Source organism: Tamandua tetradactyla, chromosome 19 (assembly GCF_023851605.1).
Source record: "Tamandua tetradactyla isolate mTamTet1 chromosome 19, mTamTet1.pri, whole genome shotgun sequence".
NCBI lineage: Eukaryota > Metazoa > Chordata > Mammalia > Pilosa > Myrmecophagidae > Tamandua > Tamandua tetradactyla.
The window spans coordinates 65,617,642-65,638,443 of NC_135345.1; the positions used below are offsets into that span (position 1 = coordinate 65,617,642).

At 33.4% G+C, this 20,802-nt stretch overlaps 1 protein-coding gene across 2 annotated transcripts in view; it reads right to left on the reverse strand.

The window, feature by feature from the left end:
* Positions 1-20,802, reverse strand: part of TECRL (trans-2,3-enoyl-CoA reductase like) — a 150,941-nt gene that overhangs the window by 111,148 nt on the left and 18,991 nt on the right. For both annotated transcript variants that reach the window (XM_077136991.1, XM_077136990.1), the window contains exon 2: positions 2,089-2,140. In XM_077136991.1, the coding sequence (XP_076993106.1) occupies positions 2,089-2,140 (52 nt within the window). The remainder of the gene's footprint in view (positions 1-2,088; positions 2,141-20,802) is intronic.

The window sequence follows — 20,802 nt, forward strand, 5'->3', positions numbered from 1 at the left end:
TACAATAGCAAAAATGTTTATGTACGTATAATTTGCAAAACTTGATTATTATAAGATTTTGAAAAATAGTATGATTAAGGGCAAAGTGCCTGAGATTACCTTCGTCTTTTAAATGATAGATATAAGTTCAAGGTGAAGGTAATTTTGCAATCGTTGAGAGGGACGTAGTTTGAGCAAAACTGTTAAAGATTGGAACTCTCGCTAGAAAAAAAAATAAACATAATCTTTATCAGGAATCTTTGATATAGAAATATTGATATAGCTATTCAAACTAATCATACTCTTGTCATATTTTCAATTGTCCAGTTCTACAAGTGAACATATCTGGATGTTCCCACAAGCTATTTAATTTTATTAAATTACTAGACAGGGGCTTTGGATCATGTAAATACAGGACTTCTGATTGTAAAATGTTAATAAAATTGTTATGTGTCTATGATGTGACACAGACTACATAAAAGCAGCCGTAGAAACATACAGTTAGATGACTACACATTAGTTCTGCACATAGGCAAGTCTTTGAACCATTTCCTCACTTTTAGACAATACAGAAATATTATCATATTGCAATTATCAATTAAAATACAATAATTTGTTACACCTTTCTATTCTATAGAAAAATATATGCCATTTTCATATATCTTCATAGTTTTTAATACAGTCTAAACCTTCTGAAGCCACTTTACTGGATAGAATTATTGTTCCTACTAAGCCTTTCCTACCAGCTCTATTGCTAGTGTGTAATAATAACCATGTTTTATGTCAAGATAGGAATAACTCTCAAAACAAATGTACTTAGAATGGAAATAATGTGGAAATATTTCTGCAGATAGCCAGGGTAACGTGGCTTACATAGATTACATGATAAAAATACAAATTTTGAGCTCAACAAGCTCTCAAATTTTAGAAAATATTGGCATAAAAATACATGTAATTTAGTTATCATGCCAAAAGTTAGAAAACTCAGTCATAGCAGATCTCTGCACTTCTCTTATTTTGTTTTTTCCCTAATATAACACCTTTAGAACTCTTGTCAGCATATGCAAATCCTCTATATTTCTAACAAAAATGCACAACTTTTCTTCAAGAATTTTAAACCGCATTAATGTATTTTAAGGCATTCAATTCCATCCTGTATATGCTTACTTTTCTTATTCCATTTATAAAATTATAAATTATATATTTTAGAAATATTGACTACTTGGGAAATTGTATCTGTAGTCTTTATTTTTATATATTGAGTCTCTGACATGAAACTTTTTTTGAGTGCTAGCAAAGCATCTCCTATTGCCACTGAGTTAATCATTATGCCTTGTGTAATGCCATATATATAGAAAATATTTAATATATATATTCTATGTTTTATTCCAGAGATAAAATTATTGAACAGCTCTACCTTTTTTAGCCCTAACTATTATTAAATAGTTTGATGTGTTAGATTTTGAGCTTTAAGAATAATTTCCACAAAAGAAAATATTGTTCAACTAAACCCACGAGTATTAAAAATGCTACCTAGTAATTGCAGGCTTTTTCATTTTGGTCACCAGTTATTGGTAAATTTTATGGAAAAGATTTAAGAACAAAAAATATAATTTAAAAATCATTCATTCAAAAATTTTCAAATAAATCGTAATAGGATATCTGATCATCAGATAAATTTAGCTATTAATTAAACTGAGTAATATAATTTGGGTTCAACACAAAAAGAGTTCTTATGTGGAAGAAATTTGATTAACATATATATGTGGAGTAAAATTTTGCTTAACATTTTGCACAAATATAAAGTAATGTTTTGAGTCAATTAATACATTTTTCCTATGGGAAGTTTCACATTACAATACAATAATGTTCACATATGAACAAGAAAAGAACTTTATGAGAAAATAGAATAGTATTGGAGATTAAAAAACAATTAGGAAGTTAGACAATACAATATTTATGGTCAAGAAGAAATAAGCATTTCTCAGTTCAGGGTAAAAATATGATTTCCGTATACTCAGTCATAATATGAAACCTATTTTCACACATAATTTGAACAAATTTGAAGAGGGAAAAACTGTAATATAAAATATAATTAAGAAAACTTACATGCTTTGTGAAATTTTTGTTTAACATCATGAATAGTAGATGCCTGGGTCACCTGAGAAGAAAAAAAAAATAGATTTAGAATTTTCAAAAAATCATGTCATTTATTGGTACATAATTTAAAAAGTACATTTTAATGTTTAAAAGTGAAATTATTGCAGAAATAACATCTTTGTTTTATTTATATTTCCTACTTATTACTACTTTGATAACCTTGTAACACAGCAATCACTAAACCATATACCCATTTAAAATGTTTATGTTTATATATAACAAAAATGGTATCAACATGCAATTCATACAAATTTTTAATTGTAAAATATATGTTTGAATTTTCTTTAACCAAAATATCCACTTTTTTTCCAGACTGATTGAGGCTATCAAATAAATGTCTGAGTAACTGTATGAGATTGAAGGTAAAAAAGTGAGATGTCTTAGGATGTGAAATAGATTTTTTATGACAAATGAGGGAAATAATGTTCATACCAGAATACTACAAGGAAAACCAGCCATATAGTTCCTCTAGTTAGTCATGTTATAAAAACACCCATCCATAAATAATGTATGTTCAGTCAGACCTACGTAAAGTGACAATGAATTATTTAGGTATGTGATGGTTTCACAAAAAAAATTGGTCCTCATTCAAAAAAAATAACAATTTTGATTTCAGTAATTTTTCTTACATCTCTTTATTCATCTAAGTTGGAAAGTTTTAAAAGTCAAAAAATCAAACATCTGAAGCCACTACATTACATTGCTTTTTTACTTTCTGACTTTGTTCATATCAAACTTGCAAACTGAACTCCCCCTCTACTTATGATACCTTTCATAAAAAAGCACAATTGAAAAATATGAAAAAAATATGTATTTTATGAAAAAAACTGTCCTTCAAAGTCAAAGGTCTAATTCAAAAGACACTTTTGTGATCATGCAAGAAAAGTAGATTTCCTTCCTCTGAACTCCCACAGAATTCTGATTGATGTCCTATATTTCAATTATATGAACACAGGATTTACTTATTTTTGCTACATTAAATCTCCTTATGGCTATTTGGGGAGGTTAAATGAAAAATAAATGCATGAAAGGTGCTTAGAATAAAGCCTGACACGTAATAACCCTGAGAGAGTTCTTATTTATGTTAGTGCATTGTCGTGACTATTCTTAATGCTTTATTACATATTAAAAGTATAGCCATGAATGCATTTCATTTGCCAAATTCTATCCCCCACTTAACAGAAAAATGACCCGGAATTTGTTATACTCTTCAGTGTTTTCAAAATGTCTTCTATGTATATAATTTAATATACAATAATGATATTATTTTCCAATTTTTATTATGCTGTAAACAAAAGGGTGCTAAAGCATTCAGTGAGAATGAAAATTCCAAATATTTTATAGTACTGTACTTCTTTGGAGACTGCTAAGAAATATTTGAAAAATAATTCATAGAGGCTAATATATATATATATACATAATTTTAACATATTGCATTTTATTTAATTTAGATTATTGAACTTTGATATTCGAAACATTTTAAATTAATTATTTGTTTTAACAGTGTTCATGATTCTATCTTACTGTTATTCATTTAACACTTCTATGTGCTGTTTCCTCTGAGAGGGTAGCCACAGACCCATATGCTATTCCACAGAATAATAAAAGCAGTTGTCTATCAAGACTCATTTCAAAGTCCATCTAAGAAGAAAAAAATCCTTGGTAAATAATCCTTCTTAATTAGCAGTTTGTGTATGTTCAACTAACACTCTTTTAAAGGGGTGTCATTTTCTTTCATGTGTTGATTTTCCCAACAATCCATAAGGGCTTGAGCTCAATGACCTAGTGTTACTGTAGTTTTATCACAAAATGTGGTGTACCATATTGCAAATAATAAAATTTAAAATCAGCTTTGTAGAAGTCCAAATTAAATCCATGAGTTCAAATTCAGTTAAAAACTGATAAAGTTTGAAGTTTCTTAATCTGATATATAAAGTCTTTCACAATTAGATTTCTTTAGAAAATACTTTTCTTCAAACTAGAATAATTTAAATGGAAATCTTCTAATTTGACATATGCATTTTTCTCTATTTGAAAGCTTTCAATATTAATGTTTTATTCTCCTGAAAGAAGCTAACATGTAGAATAGAGTTGCTTTACAAACCTCAATTTATTTATTTACTTATTTTTTATTTATTCTTATTTTTCTTGACAAACCAAAACAACATACAAACACAAACATTAACATACAAACATTCCATATATGGTGTGCAATCAATGGCTTACCATATTATCACATAGTAATATATTCATCACCGTGATCAGTTTTTAGAACATTTGTATCATTTCAGAAAAAGAAAAAAGAAAAACTTTTTTTATTTTATTTTATTTTTATATTTCCATTTGACTTTCACGTTCTAGGAAATTGCTGATTTTGAATAAATTTTTGAGAACTCCCTTCCTGGAGAAATTTTAAACAAAAACAAGAGGGAAAAATAAAAATTAACCGCTAAATAATTCAGGCAGTATTACTCAATTGGTCACAAGGCTGTGTTTGGATCTTCGCTTTCAATCTTTTATCTGCACTCAAAGCACAAAGAAGGGGAAAGATTATCATTACCTGAGCACATAAGATCTTTTGATTACTACATTGATGTCTCTGTAGCTTCGCTAGGAGGTTTGTTCATAATAACTTTTATTTTGTAGCTAGCTTAACAATATTCTAGAAAGGATAAACTATCATGACATAAATCTATTTTTAAAAATTAATTGTGGGATGAAATTAATATGGGATGGGAGATGGAAGAAATAAATATGCCTACATCTGAAACCTTAAATTCTCTTCATTAATAATGTCTTGTTATATTCAGAAGAAATCACTCTTAAAATACGAAATAGACAAGGTAAATGGTTTTGGTTTTGAACCAAAATTTACTTCTTAATATTAACTGATTGCAGTTAAAGTTTGGGCTATTACTACTTTATTAAACAACTCTTTTGATGAATTTAAGAAAAGCTTTGGGCAGGCCACGGTGGCTCAGCAGGCAAGAACTCTTGACTGCCATGCCAGAGGAGCCGGGTTCGATTGCCGGTGCCTGCCCACGTAAAAAAAAAAAAAAATCTTTTCACGTTTCAAGTGGTAAGTCTAGTATCTGCTTCACTTGGCACTGCACAAAGTTACTGTTGTCTTTCGCAGAAAACTTATTTTGCGTTATTGCTATTTTGTCACACTATATTTTTTTTAACCATTTTTCAGAAGTTTCTTGAAATGAACAGATGTGTCCAGAGTCCTCTTTGTCCTACATAAAGAAATAAAAATTAAGTGGTGGAAGAACAGCAACCAGTCGAAACACATTTGACAGATTAATTGCAATATGCAAATCAGAAATTATCAGTAAACTTTGTGAAGAAAAGATATCTGTCTACCAATAAAAAATACAGAAAGAAACAGAATAAAAGACACTTTAATAGAAATGATTAGATGTAGCGGTATGAAAAATACACAAACACACACACACACATACACACACACAACAACAAACATAATCAGTACAACTTGCAAGAGTTTCCCTTCCTGGTTTTGGGACACAAGGAAAATACTCGTGTATAGAATCATTTTAAGATAGATTATTTCAGAGATTACATGATTGCATATTTTATTCAGAATGGACAGAGGGTTTTATGAGTAAGCAAATATTATTTACTAGTAAGTGAATTTCAGACTGCAACAATATTAACAATCTATATGAGATAATTTTATGAATTTGGAATGCATTCAGTAACCTACAGATGTCATGTATTTTCATTATGAATAAAGTCAATACTCTACTACCCAAGTGCAGAACTATAAGTTTTAATGAATTTTAAATGTTTTAAAGTAAATTGGATTTTGTTTGTTGTTAAGTATTGGGAAATTGTATCATTTCAATATTTCTTTATGTATTGTAATAATTGCTCAAAATTAGTTTTTTGGTAACTCAACATGCAATATATTTATTTATTTTGTTAGCAGCTACTCTAAAGCTAAATGTCTGATTCTGCGATTTTTCTGTGGAATTGATCCTCTCATGACTAGTATATTTATATTATCCATTACTGAGCCATTTCATCTTCATTTAATATGAAAGTAGTCTTTATATATTATTTACAAAAATCAATGACAATTACAACATGCTTGTTTCTTCTCTTGTAATTTGAAATCATAAGATATTGAAAATGTGGAAGTTTAAAATTAAAATTGGAGTTTGATTTCCTAAAAAAATGCAAAAACAAGAAAAATTGTATCAATTAGAAAATAATTTAGATATCACTGTCACATCAAACTTTTCATGCTGAATCCTTTCCCTGGAATATTTTTAAAATATGTTTTACATGTTAGTTTAGAATATTTTAGGACTGGAAGGGATCATAAAGCCACCGAGCTTAAAACACATTTTTAAAAATAATACTTAGTGATACAAAAATTTATGATTTTTCCTAGAAAATTTTGGTCATACATTCCTACTGCAAGTTTATGAAGTCAAGAAAATAATCTCTTTGCTTTAGAAAGTTTGCTTTTTATTTTGCGTGGACAGGCACCAAGAATTAAACCCGGGTCTCTGGCATGGCAGGCGAGAATTCTGCCACTGAGCCACCGTCACACCGCTTTAAAACACCTACTTTGAAGATGGTATTAGTGAAATAAGGAAATCTAAGCTATAGTCAAGTGAATTGAAGGTAAATCTGAAGAACCAGTTCAAATGCAACACAGTATGGCCTATAAGCAAACTAAGAACTAATCATTAAACTGATATGTTAAAAACACTAATATTTAAATGGCATTCAATTTTCATTTCCATAGAGTCGCGGGAATTATTGTAAGAAAAAAGATACGAAGAGAATAAATACAAATGATTATCATTATAATACCTTTTCAGCTTCATGAACATGGGAAAAGACTAAATATACATACAAATATGCATTACATATTAACGCATGTCTATGCATCAATCACTCATAATTAATCTTTTTATAAAATTTTTGTTTCTTATTTCTCCACAAATATAAAAATTCTATGTTACTAATACAATTTCTTAAATTATAAATATGGATAAAACTGAAGGAAGAAAAAATCCCGCATGGTATCTTTTAAGTTTAGTCTTATTTTTCTTAATTAGTATCTATAAAATATTTCAATGTCGAAATTAATTGTTATAATTACCTATTCATGACCAGAATAAACAGACTTTTCTTAGACTAAGAAAGAAATTACAATCTGTCAAAAGTTATAAATTAAAACATACTTGCTTTCCATTTGTGTGTTTACAGTGACATTGACAGGGCTATTTACTGAAGTTTCTTTGTCTTCAGTTATAAATGGGAAAGATGACATTTGTACATGCTTTCAGTTAATAGTATCATCAAATTGAATAAAGGTTCAAATCTAGTGAAAATAATGAAAGTGATAAATAACAATAAATTCAGTAATAGTATTAGGAGGCATGGTAAAGTAATTGTGGTCAATGTGTGAATGTATGTTTGTAATATAGATATATACTATATATATACTTTGCAAATAATGAGAATATTTTAAGTAATAAAAGTTTGTACTTCATCTTATAATTTTGTGCAAGGCAAGGCTGTGCAAGTTGTAAACCTAAGCTTTTATAGGCCATATATTTCTAGTCTTTCTGATAATAACCTTGAATTAGCCCAGCTGAAGAATCCTAAACTAGTTTCCCAATGTTGACAGACAAATGTCATTTTGACAGCATTCCTCCAGATCACCCCCTAGATCAATGTTACTCAGCCGGCTGGCAGCTGGCTGCAGATGCTTGAGCCCTGCAATGATAGCAGAACCGCTGGGCAGCCAGAAGCTAAATTACCAAATAACAGATCTGATGCACTAAATAAATATCCTAAATAAATGACCCTTGTTTTCAAGCAGTTCACTATCTAGTAGTACAGTCAACTATACATATTAATAATTTAGAGAAGAAAATGATAAAATATATAGCTCATTCATATCATTGTACAGATTGGAGACAAACTGACGAAGCTCGTGTTTACTTTTTAAACTTTGTATCAAACTTGTAAATCACCTGGGAGTATAACACCATTGTATAAATTTTTAATCATTTGTTCTATTAATGATATTAAAGAAAATGATATCGATTAACTTTAAAAGATGCACAGAAGTTTCACAGTTTAAATCCCAAAATGAAATATGATGCCACTGTGAAACATGCCATGAGTTCAGTTTTATAATAAATCTGAAACAATTTGAAAGCCATACATTCAAGATAATTCTGTTTTTGAAGGACATGTAGTGATGTAAAACTGAATTCCCACAATAGAACATCTCATTACACATAACAATCATAAAATACATTGCCCTCATGATTCAACGTAACCCTTGTTTTAAGATATGCAGTATCCTTTAGGAAGTGAATCATTATAATTTTTTTTAAGTTGGACTTTTCCTATATCTTGAAGAATCAAATACTTTTAATTTTAATAGTTCTAATTTTTAATAATAATCCCCTAAAATATCTTTCTTTTCTAACTATATACAGAAAGAAAATGTTAAAGGCTCTTGGAAACTCAAGACCTGTGACAAAACAGATTACTTTAGCCAATTTTTGCTCAGTTCTTCCTTCCCATTTCTCTGTGATAAAATGCCTGTTCTTCTTGGACTTGGCTCTTTTACTTGTTTTGTTTAGAAGAGGCAGACTTCGGCAGAAGAGGCAGTCTGCTTAAAAGGCATTGTGAGTTTTGAAGTGCTGACCTCTGCCACGTTTTAGAAGATTTTGATCTTGTTGTTCTTGTCTATTGCAGGCTGTCCGTGCTTTCCTGCTGTAGCTGCTAGTTAGGAGAGATTATTCCAACTATATTAATAAATTAGCAGGGTGTGAATGAGGAATTGAGGCTTATTCTATGATTAAAATGCATTCGCTTTCAGCATATGGATTTTGCAGTTAATACTTTCACTAAAAAGAGCCTTTGCTTACTCTGGTAGATTTTATAATTTATTCTAAATGTGTGTTGCTCCTCCCTGAATGTATCTCCCTAAGGGATGTTTTATCTCTCCAACTCAGGCATAGGCTTGTGACTAAGTTGACCTGATAAATGTGAGAGGAAGTGGAATGCTTAATTCCAAGCAAAAATTTTAGGAGTTTTATGCAGTGCTTTCTTTTCATTCTTCTTTGACACTGACAATGACAAGCCTAGGGCTGCTTCCTCAACTTGATTGCACAACATACAGGGCTCAGAGCAAAACCACAGATGATCCACACAGGACATGTCCTATAAGTGACAATTACACCTTTGTTATTGCATGTCATTGATTATACAGGGTCATTACTTTGCCTAGGTGGACGGGTACTATTATTTATTGTGGATTTCTTATATTCTAAAAGTGGGATTTCTTAGATAATTGGATTAGATCTATTGCTATATTGTGAACAGGTCTCATCTCCTATATCTCTGATATATATAGATTTAAAATGACCTCAAAAACCTCAGGGTTCGCTTGAAATTTTGAAGTAATGCTCATTCATTTCTTCTCACCGATTTTATGTTTTATGTTGTGGATTTTAAAATATGGAGATTATGACATGAATTTCAACCAAAAATAATTAGAAAGGAAAACCACTTCGGAACGTTCATATTAATGAATGGTTTGACATCAGACAACAGAGATAGAAGCAACAATTACGTCTACATCACTAGCTCACTGCCTTCATAAATGCTACTACATATTATATCCACTGAAAATAATTGCATTACTTTTCAAACTTCAGTATGTATGTGCATATTCATGGAAGAATTTGCCCTTCATAATTAAATTCAGAGCATTTTTTACCTCAGAATAATGAAAATTATTGCATCTAAAATTCTGGAAAATCTTTGATAGCTAAATGAGCTACACAAAAAACAAGTCATTATTTTTCTAGAAATCTGATTACACCAATCCCCACAACTCTGAGTTTCATCTATTTACATACTCCCAAATGCATATCGCTACCACTAATTTGTCTTCATAACCCTAAACTTACATATACAACTGGATTTTAAACATGTTCAAATGTATGACTCAATGCAATCACAAATTCAAATACCCAGTCCTGAATGCTTGATATGCTAAGCCAAACATTCCTTCTATTCTATGAATGATGCCTATTTTCAAAGACCATTTCAAACCAGAAGTCTTTGCAGCAATCATGATAACCCAATGTCAGTATCTCAGGAATCTGATAGTTCTATCGATAGAACCTCATGTAAATATTTAACATCTGCCCACTTATACCACCTTCTCTGTCTTTTTAATTCAATATCACCTAATAAAAGCCTTAATATATGTTAAGCAATCATTGAATATTGGTTGAAAAGAATATTCAGTGGATAGTTTGAGAACCCAATATAAGACAGTCAATTTATTCATTTACCTTATTGAATAATAAAATATCTTTATAAATCTGCCTCATAGTTTTAAATGAGTTCAAATAGTTTTAAAACAGTTGATACAAATATAAAGGTTTAAGAGGAAAATTTTTATATAATAAATAAAACTACTCTTGGAAAGTGTAGGCACAAAAGTGTAGAGTAGAGGCTTTATAAATCACTCCCTTCACAGGAAAAATGAAAGAGCTGGAAAAACAGTCTAGAATCAAGTAGACAGTGACTCTGGAACCACAATGAGTGTTTAAAACAACTACAGGAATGCCAGAGGAAGTGTGAGGCTGCTGAGAATTTGACCTTTGTAAGCATAAATGTGAACTAGTGACCTGCCCTGACCCTCCCCCGCCCCCATCCACAGCAACAGTTACAGAAATGGCTGTAGCTATGCAGCCTGTCACAGATTCTGAGACAGGTTACCTGGGGCCAGTGATAGCAGAGAAAACTTCCTTCTCTAAAATTTGAGGTTGATGATCAAGGTCTGTCTGGGGGATCCCTGAGAAGACCAGCATGGAAGCAGGTGTCAGTTTTGGTTCCTTACACTGCAGGGCATCCAGCATCCACATAGACATACCATATTTTATTTGTTCTTTATTTGTGTAGCTGTTTCCTGGTCTGTAAGGTCCCTGATGGCAGATCACAGACTCTGGCCTTGCTTTCAGCCCTCTCAACAGAGGCAGCTTTTGACCTCCCACCAGTATTCACCAGGACTTAAAGACCGGGGGCACTTTTTCATGGGCTAGGTTTCTTCTTCCTCTAGCTTTTAGTCTGCTTATCCCTTAGAGTCCAGCACAGATGCTCACTTCCATTTCTCTCAGAAGCAGTGCCCTCTGGTCTCTTTTGTGTGTTTTAAAATATATATATATACAAAGCAAAAAAAGAAAAGAGCAACAGATTTCAAAGTGCACTTCAACAAGTAGTTACAGAACAGATCCCAGAGTTTGTCATGTACTACCATTCAACCATTTCAATTTTCATTTTAGCTGCTCCAAAACACTGGAGGCTAGAAGAAACCTTAATATAGTGATTCAGCAGCCATACTCATTTGTTAAGTCACATTTTACACCTCCTCCTTCTCCTTTACTCCTTCTTCCAATCCATAGGGATCTGTGGGTGATGCTCATTCTGGCTTTTTTAGGTTGAGAAGGGGTGTCAACATTAAAGGATACGGGGATGAAATTAATTTATAATCCTGGAAATGCTGGTCCCTCTGAGTTTCAGGATTTATCTGACCTAGGAACCCTATAAGCTACAAGAAGGCAAACCTAGTGCATGAAACCTTTACAGAATCTCAGTTCAAGCCCTATGTGTTTTTAAAAAAAAAAAAAAAAAATTTTGAGAAATACTCATACACGTGCAGTCTACTCATATTATACAATCAATGGCTCACAATATCATCACATAGTCATCTATTCTTTGCCATGATCATATTTAGGACATTTGCATCACTTCAGAAAAAGAAATTAAAAAAAAAGAACTCATACATTCCATACCCCTTATCTCTTCCTCTCATTATTCCCACACTATTTCGGTCTTCCCAATTTTTACTCTTTATCTCCCCCTATTATTTATCTATTTTTTATCTCTTTTCTTTTTTTTTTTTACTCATCTGCCCATACCCTGGATAAAATGAGCATCAGATGCAAGGTTTTTACAATCACACAGTCACATTGTAAAAGCTATTAAATTATACAGTCATCTTCAAGAATCAAGGCTACTGGAACAAAGTTCAACAGTTTCAGGTACTTCACTCTGGCCACTCCAATAAACTATAAACTAAAAAATGCTATCTATATAATGCATACGAATAAGTTCCAGGATAAGTTCTTGACTCTATTTGAAATCTCTCAGCGGCTGAGATTTGTTTTTTTCTCATTTCTCTCATCTTCATTTTGGCCAGGAAGTCTTTCTCATTCTGATGATGCCAGGAGTAAGGCATCATACCCAGGAGTAAGACCCCACATTGGCAGGGAGATTTTCACCCCTAGGAGTCATATCCCACACAGAAGGGAAGGCAGTGAATTCACCTGCCAAGTTGGCTTAGAGAGAGAGGCCATATCTGAGCAACAAAAGAGGCTATCAGGGGGACTCTTCAGCATAATTATCAGTAGGCTTAACCTCTCTTTGCACCTTGATAGGGATGAGTCCCAAGATTGAGGGCTCAGTCTACTGAATTGGTTGTCCCCACAGCTTGAAAGAATATCAGGAATTCCCCAAATGAGGAAGTTTGATATTTCCTTCTTTCTACCCAGTACCCCAGTGAGACTTGGCAAATATTTTTCTTTGTTCTCTGCCCAGGTTAGTTGGGATTTTTCAGAGCATCACACTAGCATGGACAAATCAACAAGACCTCAAGATTCCATGTAATTATGATGCTTCATTAAACAAACCATACAAGTTAAATTAGATTATGTGCTACCCAAAATATAAATTTTGCACCAAACAAACATACCTCCTTTTGGTCTCACATAGAGGTTGAAGTTTGAAAATGTGGGCCATATTATCCTTTACCCAGTATTCTGATGTACCTTAGTTCTATTCAGATCAGCTTCATTTATATCTTTAGGTGAGGTCTGATTCCTTTTTCAGCCTTTTTAACAGTTGCTAAATGAGGTCATGCTGACTTTCATAGCTTCAATGCTCTAACTCTGAGTCTCAAGTGTCACATAAGTATCCAAAGTTTCGGAAATGACCAGGTTATATACAAATAGCTCAGTATCTCAGAATTTAGAAATATCAGTTATGATCCTAAATATATGTGACTGCTGTAAAGGCTAATAATCTAGGAACCTTTACAATAAGCCTCATCCTGATCACCCATGCTCTCAACTTCAACTTGATGAATTTGTATATTATATTTAATCCATACGAGTGAGGCATGATAATATTTGTCTTTTTGTTTCTGATATTTTATTCAACATATTGTCCTTAAGGTTCATTCACATAGTTGCATGCCTCAAAACTTCATTCCTTCTTGCAGCCATTCAGTAGCCCATTGTACAGTTCCCCCTTCCATTGCTCAATCATTGTACACTTAGGCCACTTACATCCACTGTGAATCAGAAACACTGTCACCATAAACACTAGTGTGCAAATGTCCATTTTTGTCCCTACTCTCAGTTTCTTCAGGCATATACCTAGCAATAGGGTTGCAAGATCATGTTACAACCTACATCTAGCCTCCTGTGGAACCACCACACAGCCCTCTGGAAGGGCTACACCTCTCAGCTTCCCTACCAATAGTGAATAGGTACATCTCTTTCTCCACATTTTCTCTAGCATTTGTTTCTCTCCATTCATTTTTAACCAATTTTATTTGCACATCATACAATCCAACCTAGTAGAATGCCTGTACCTCCACAATCTATCTGAAGATACCTACTTTTCTTATGTATATAATCCATACCCTTCTCCTATGCCCCCCACTTGTTGACCTTTAGTTTTGGCATATCCTTTGTTACATTCAGTGGAAGCATATTACAATGTAACTGTTGACTTTAGGCTGCAGTTTACATTAATTATACCATCTCCTATATAACATTCATTTTCAACCCTTTTCAATGTTGACATTAATTCGTTCTCCCTCATGCTAAAATTTTTTTATATTTGTACATTTAATCACCATCATTGTCCACTCTAGGTATTCTTAAATAATACCATCCCAGTGTTTATCCTCTATCTTTCCTTCTTTTGTATACATGCCCCCAGCCCTTCTCCCTCAACCATACTCATATTCAACTTCATTCAGTGTACTTATACTATTGTGTTAACATCAGGTAGTACTGTGCTATCCATTTCTGAGTATTTACAATTGATCCTGTTGTACAGTGTATACTCCATCACCAAATGTCCAATCTCAACCCTCTTTCTATCCCCTAATAGCATAATGTCTTCAAGTTTCATCCATATTGTTACATGCTTCATGACTTTAAACTGCCTACAATTCCATTATATGTATATACTACAGCTTGTTTAGCCACTCATCCTTTGATGGACATTTGGCTCTTTCCATCTCTTGGCTATTGTAAATAATGCTGCTATAAATATTCATGTGAAAATGTCCATTTGTGTCCTTGCTTTCAGTTCCTCTGAATATATACCTAGCAATAGGATTGCTGGATCATATGGCAATTCAGTACTTACCTTCCTGAGGAAACATCAAAATGCCTTCCAGTGTGGTTATACCATTTTACATTCCCGTCAATGGTGGATGTGTGCCCCTTTCACCACATCTTCTCCAGAACTTAATGTTTTCTGTTTTTGTTGTTGTTGTTGTTGTTGCTGTTGTTACTGGCCATTCTAGTGGGTGTGAGATGATATCTCATTGTGGTTTGGATTTTCATTTCCCTAATAACCAGTAAATTTGTTGTTGAGTTGAAAAATCTCTACATATTATGAATACTAAACCCTTATCTGATATGTGGAGCCCAAATATCATCTGCCAACAGGTAGACTGTCTTCTTACTTTTCTGACAAAATTCTTAGATGCACAAAAGTGTTTATTTTGAGAAGATCCAATTTATCTATTTCTTCTTTGAATGTTCATGCTTTGGGGTATAAGGTCTAGGAAACTGCCTCTTATTACAAGATTTATATTTCCCTACATTTTCTTCTAACAGTTTTATAGTCTTTATTTCTAATGTTTAGGGCTTTGATCCCTTTTTAGTTACTTTTTGTTATAAGGGATCCTCTTCCATTACTTGCTCATGGTTAACCAGCCTTCCAAACATCATTCAGTGAAGAGGCTGATTTGTCCCATGTGGCTTGGCTTGACCACTCTATCAAAGATCTATTGTCCATAGATGACAGGGTCTACTTTTGAACACTCAATTCTTTTCCATTGGTCAGTATATCTATCTTTATGCCAGGACCATGATGTTTTGACCACTATAGCTTTGTAATATGCTTTAAAGTCAGGTAGTATGAGACCTCCCACTTCATTTTTCTTTTTCAAGGTATTCTTAGGTGTTTGGGGCACCCTCCTCTTCCAAATAAATTTGGTTATTGGCTTTTTTATTTCTGCAAGTAAATTGTTGGGATTTTAATTCATATTGCATTAAACCTATAAATAAATTTGGGTAGAAATGATGTCTTAACTATATTTAGTTTTCCAATCCATGAACATGGTATGCTCTTCTATTTATCTAGGTCTTCCTTGATTTATTTTAGGAATTTCTTATAGTTTTCTGTGTATAGGTCTTTCGTATCCTTAGTTCAATTTATTCTTAAATATTTGATTCTTTTGGTTACTATTGTAAATGATTTTTTTTTTCCTGAATATCTCCTCAGATTGCTCATCACTAATATATAGAAACTCTACAGATCGTTGGGTGTTGATCATGTACCCTGCCACTTTGTTGTACTCATTTACCAGCTCTGGTAGCTTTGCTGTAGATTTTTTTGGGATTCTCAACATATAGTATCATGTCATCTGCAAACAGTGAGAGTTTTATTTTTTTCTTTCCAATTTGATGCCTTTTATTTCTTGTCTAACTGCTCTGGCTAGAACTTCCAGCACAAAGTTGAATAACATTGGTGACATGGGCATCCTTGACTTGCTCCTTATCTTAGAGAAAAACCTTTCAGCCTTTCCCCACTGAGGATTATGTTAACTGTGGGTTTTTCACATATTCCCTTTATCATGATGAGGAAGTTCCCTTCTATTCCTGTCCTTTAAAGTATTTTCACCAAGTAAGGATGTTGAATGTTGTCAAATGCCTTTTCTACATTAATTGAGATGATCATGTGGTTTTTCTGCTTTGACTTATTGATATAGAGTTTTAGATTAACTGATTTCCTTGGGTTGAAACACCCTTGCATTCCTGGAATAAACCCCACTTGGTCATGTTGTATAATTCTTATAATGTGCTGTTGGATTCAATTTTCAAATATTTTGTTGAAGAGTTTTACATCTAAGTTAATTAAAGAGATTGGCCTGCAATCTCCTTTTCTTGTAGTATCTTTTTGTCTGATGCTGGTATTAGGGTGATGGTAGCTTCATAGAATGGATTATATAGGTTTCCTTCTCTTCAATTTTTTTAGCAGGTTTGGTACTAATTCTTTCTTGAATGCTTGGTAGAATTCACATATGAAGACTTCTGGCTATGGAGTTTCTTTCCTGGTAGCATTTCAATGACTGATTCAATCTTTTTACTTGTGATTGGTTTGTTGAGGTCATCTATTTCTTCTTGAGTCAATGTTGGTTGTTCATGCCTTTCTAGGAAGTTGACCCTTTCATATAATTGTCTGGTTTATTACTATATAGTGCTCATAGTATCCTCTCATTACATCCTTCATTTTTGTGGAGTGTGCTGGTTTGAAAGGATGTATGTATCCTTGAAAAGCCATGTTTTAATCAAAATCTCATTTCATAAAGGCAGAATAGCCTCTATTCAATACTGTATGTAATTAAATCATCTCCCTGGAGATGTAACCCAATCAAGAGTGTTGTTAAGCTGGATTAGGGGAGATGTGTCTCCACCATTTGGGTGGGTCTTGATTGGTTTATTGGAGTCCTATGAAAGAGAAAACATTTTGGAGAATGAGAGATGCAGAGAGAGCAGAGCAAAATCAGCAACGAGAAGCAGAGTCCATCTTTGGAGATGAAGAAGAAAAACGCCTCCTGGGGAGCTCCATGAAATAGGAAGCCAGGAGAAGAAGCTGGCATATGATGCCATGTTCACCATGTGCCCTTCCAGATGAGAGAAGAACTCTGACCATGTTCACCATGTGCCTTTCCAGATGAGAGAGAAACTGTGACTGTGTTCACCATGTGTCTTCTCCCTTGAGAGAGAAACCCTGAACTTCATCGACTTTGTTGAACCAAGGTATCTTTCCCTGGATGCCTTTGATTGGACATTTCTATAGACTTGTTTTAATTGGGACATTTTCTTGGCCTTAGAACTGTAAACAAGCAACTTATTAAATTCCCTTTATTAAAAGCCATTCTGTTTCTGGTATACTGCATTCTGGCAGCTAGCAAACTAGAACATGGGGTCAGCAGTTATGTCCCCTCACCCATTTCGAGCTCCATTTAATGGCATCTTCTCTCTCTCTCTCTCTCTTTTTTTTTTTCAACCTAGCTAAGGGTCCACTGATTTTATTGATTTTCTCAAAGAGCCAACTTCTAGTTTTGTTTATTTTGTCAATTGTTTTGATATTCTCAATTTCATTTATTTCTACTTTGATCTTCATAATTTCTCTCCTTTTGTTTGCTTTGGAGTTAATTTGCTGTTCTTTCTCTAATTCTTTCCAGTGAACCATTAATTCCTTGAGTTTTTCTCTTTCTTCATTTTTAAGATAGACATTTAAGGCAACAAATTTCCCTTCCAGCACTGTCTTTGCTGCATCCCATAAATATTGATATGTTATGTTTTCATCTTCATTTGCCTCAAGTTATTTACTGATTTCTCTTGTAATTTCTTCCTTGATTCACTGGTTGTTTAAGAGTATGCTATTTATTTAGCCTCCACATATTTCTGAATTTTTTGGGCCTGTGCCTGGTGTTCATTTCCAACTTTATTCCATTATGATCTGATAAATTATTTTGTATGAGTTCAATCTTCTTAATTTATTGAGACTTGCTTTGTGACATAGCATATGGTCTATTCTTGAGAATGATCATGAGCACTTGAGAAAAATGTATAGCCTGCAGTTGTGGGATGTAATGCTCTGTAAATGTCTTTTAAGGCTTGTTCATTTATCATATTATTCAAAATCTTTGTTTCCTTACTCATCCTCTATCTATATGTTCTATCCATTGTTGTCAGCAGGGAACTGAAGTCTCCAACTGTTATATTAGAGGTGTTTACTTCTTCCTTCAGTGTTGTCAGTGTTTGTGTCATGTATTTTTGGAACACTCTGGCTAGATGCATAAATATTTGTGACTGTTATGTCTTCTTGCTGAATTGTTCATTTTATTAATGCATAATGCCCTTCTTTGTCTCTTTTAATTGTTTTACATTTGAAGTCTAATTTGTTCTGCTATTAGTATACTTGCCCTTACTCTGTTTATCTTGTTTGAAAGAAATGTCTTTTCCCAACATTGCACTTTCATTCTAGCTTTGTCCTTGGGTCTAAGGTGAGTATCCTGTAGACAGCAGATAGATGGGTCCTGGTTTTTAATCCATTCTGCCAGTCTACATCTTTTGATTGGGGAGTTTAATCCATTAACATTTAATGTTATTACTGTAAAGGCAGTACTTTCTTCTACCATTTTTTTCTTTTGGATTTTATATGTCATATATGATTTTTTTTTCTTTTTAACTTTACTGATAGTCTAAATTTCTACACTCCTTTGAGGAACTCTTCTATTTTTTCCTGTCTGCCTGTAGTTCACCCTTTAGGATTTCTTGTAGAGCCAGTCTCTTAGACACAAATTCTCTCAGTGATTGTTTGTTTGAATTTATCTTAATCTTCCCCACATTTTTGAAGGACAGTTGTGCTGGGTATTGAACTCTTGGTTGGCAGTTTTTCTTTTGCTACAGCTTAGATATAATATACCATTGCCTTTTCACTTCCATGGTTTCTGCTGTGAAATCCACACATAGTCTTATTAAGTTTCCCTTGTATGTGATGGATTACTTTTCTCTTGCTGCTTTCAAAGTTTTCTTTTTGTCTTTGACATTTCCCCGTCTCATTATAACTGTCTTGAAGTATGTCTGTTTGGATCTATTCTGTTTGGGGTATGCTGCACTTCTTGACTCTGTAATTTTATGTCTTTCCTAAAAGATGGGCAATTTTAATGACAATTTCCTCCTTTACTTTTTCTCCTCCTTTTCCCATTTCTTCTTCTGGAACACCCACACATGTTTACTTGTGTGCTTCATATTGCAATTCAATTCCCTAAGAACTTGTTCATATTTTTCATCCTTTTTCCTATACTTTCTTCTGTGTGTTGGATTTCAGATACCCAGTCTTCTAGTTCACTAATGCTTTCTTCTGCCTCTAATTCTATTGCTGTAGGTGTCCATTATTTTCCATCTCTTCTAATGTGACTTTCATTGCCATAAGTTCTGTAATTCGTCTTTTCAAATTTTCAAGTCTTCTTTATAGTCACTCAAAGTCTTCTTTATACCTTCCCTCAACTCATTGATTTTTTATGAGATTTTGCATGTCTGTTCAAATTTTGACTGGACCATATCTTCGATTTTCCTAGTATGACTTGTTATTTTCTGCTGGCATCTAGGCATTTGATTTCCTTAATTTATTTATTCTTGAGGTGGCTTTCACTCTCTTACTTACAGTCTTCTTGCTGGATGACTTTGTTCTCTGTCTGTTCTTTGACATTCAGTTCAACTTATTCGAGACCCCTAGCATAAGTTCTGCTTAACTGATTAAAATTTTTCAGTTCTTCTTTTTCTGCTTCTTGCCTTGTCTTTATGTAATCTTTTTTTTTTTTTTTTTTTCTTCAGAAGGGTCTCTTCAGATATTATAAACACAGGTCAGATTTTCCCAGGCCAAACAGGTCAGGTCCTGGGGAGAGAGTAACCAGCATCAATTCTTCTAAGGGTGAGACACAGCAGTTTGTCAGACTTTCCTATGAGGCCTCCAGACTCTGTGCTTTTCCTATCCTGTCCATCTTGTGGCACTTATCTGCTCATGCCTTCCACCATCCTAAGATTATGCGGTGCCTTTAATTTCAGCAAATACTCCTTGCTGGGGGTGTGGGTGAGACAGAGGTGAAGCAGTAGGAAATCTTTGTTTGCTTCTGTTTTACAGTACCTGGGACCTGAATTCCTTGAAGGAGAGATTCTGCTTAAACTGGGCCCTCCCTCCTTTTCTTGGGGGAAGATATACCCTATAGGAAATTAACCCCTTTCACCTAACTAATTACTTTGTCTCTCAGAAATACATTAATTCCACCCTTGCCTGTGGCAGTGGTAAAGCTTGAGAGTGCTTGCAGTTCTATCGAAGTGAACTGATTAAGAAGTAAATAAAAAGCATTTTCTGAGCTGGAGCCATCCTCCTCTGATTTGTCAATCAAGAGCCTGAGTTGGTATATTGCTCTATGTATCTCCAGGATCCATGTGCCCCCTTTTCTTGAGACTCAGTTCCTTTCCAATATTTGCATTCTCACTCAAAAATCCTGTTTGTTTTTTTGTTTGTTTGTTTGTTTTTCATTTTTTGTTCACCCCATCCCTTCTCTGCCTGAGGCAAAAATACTCCTATTTCCTTTAGTGAATATTCCAAGTTTACCTGTGCTGGGGACCTGTTTCCAGTAGTCAGAATTTGTTAATTAATTGTGCAACTGTAGCTTGGTTGAACTAAGCCCTTGCTACTGGTAAA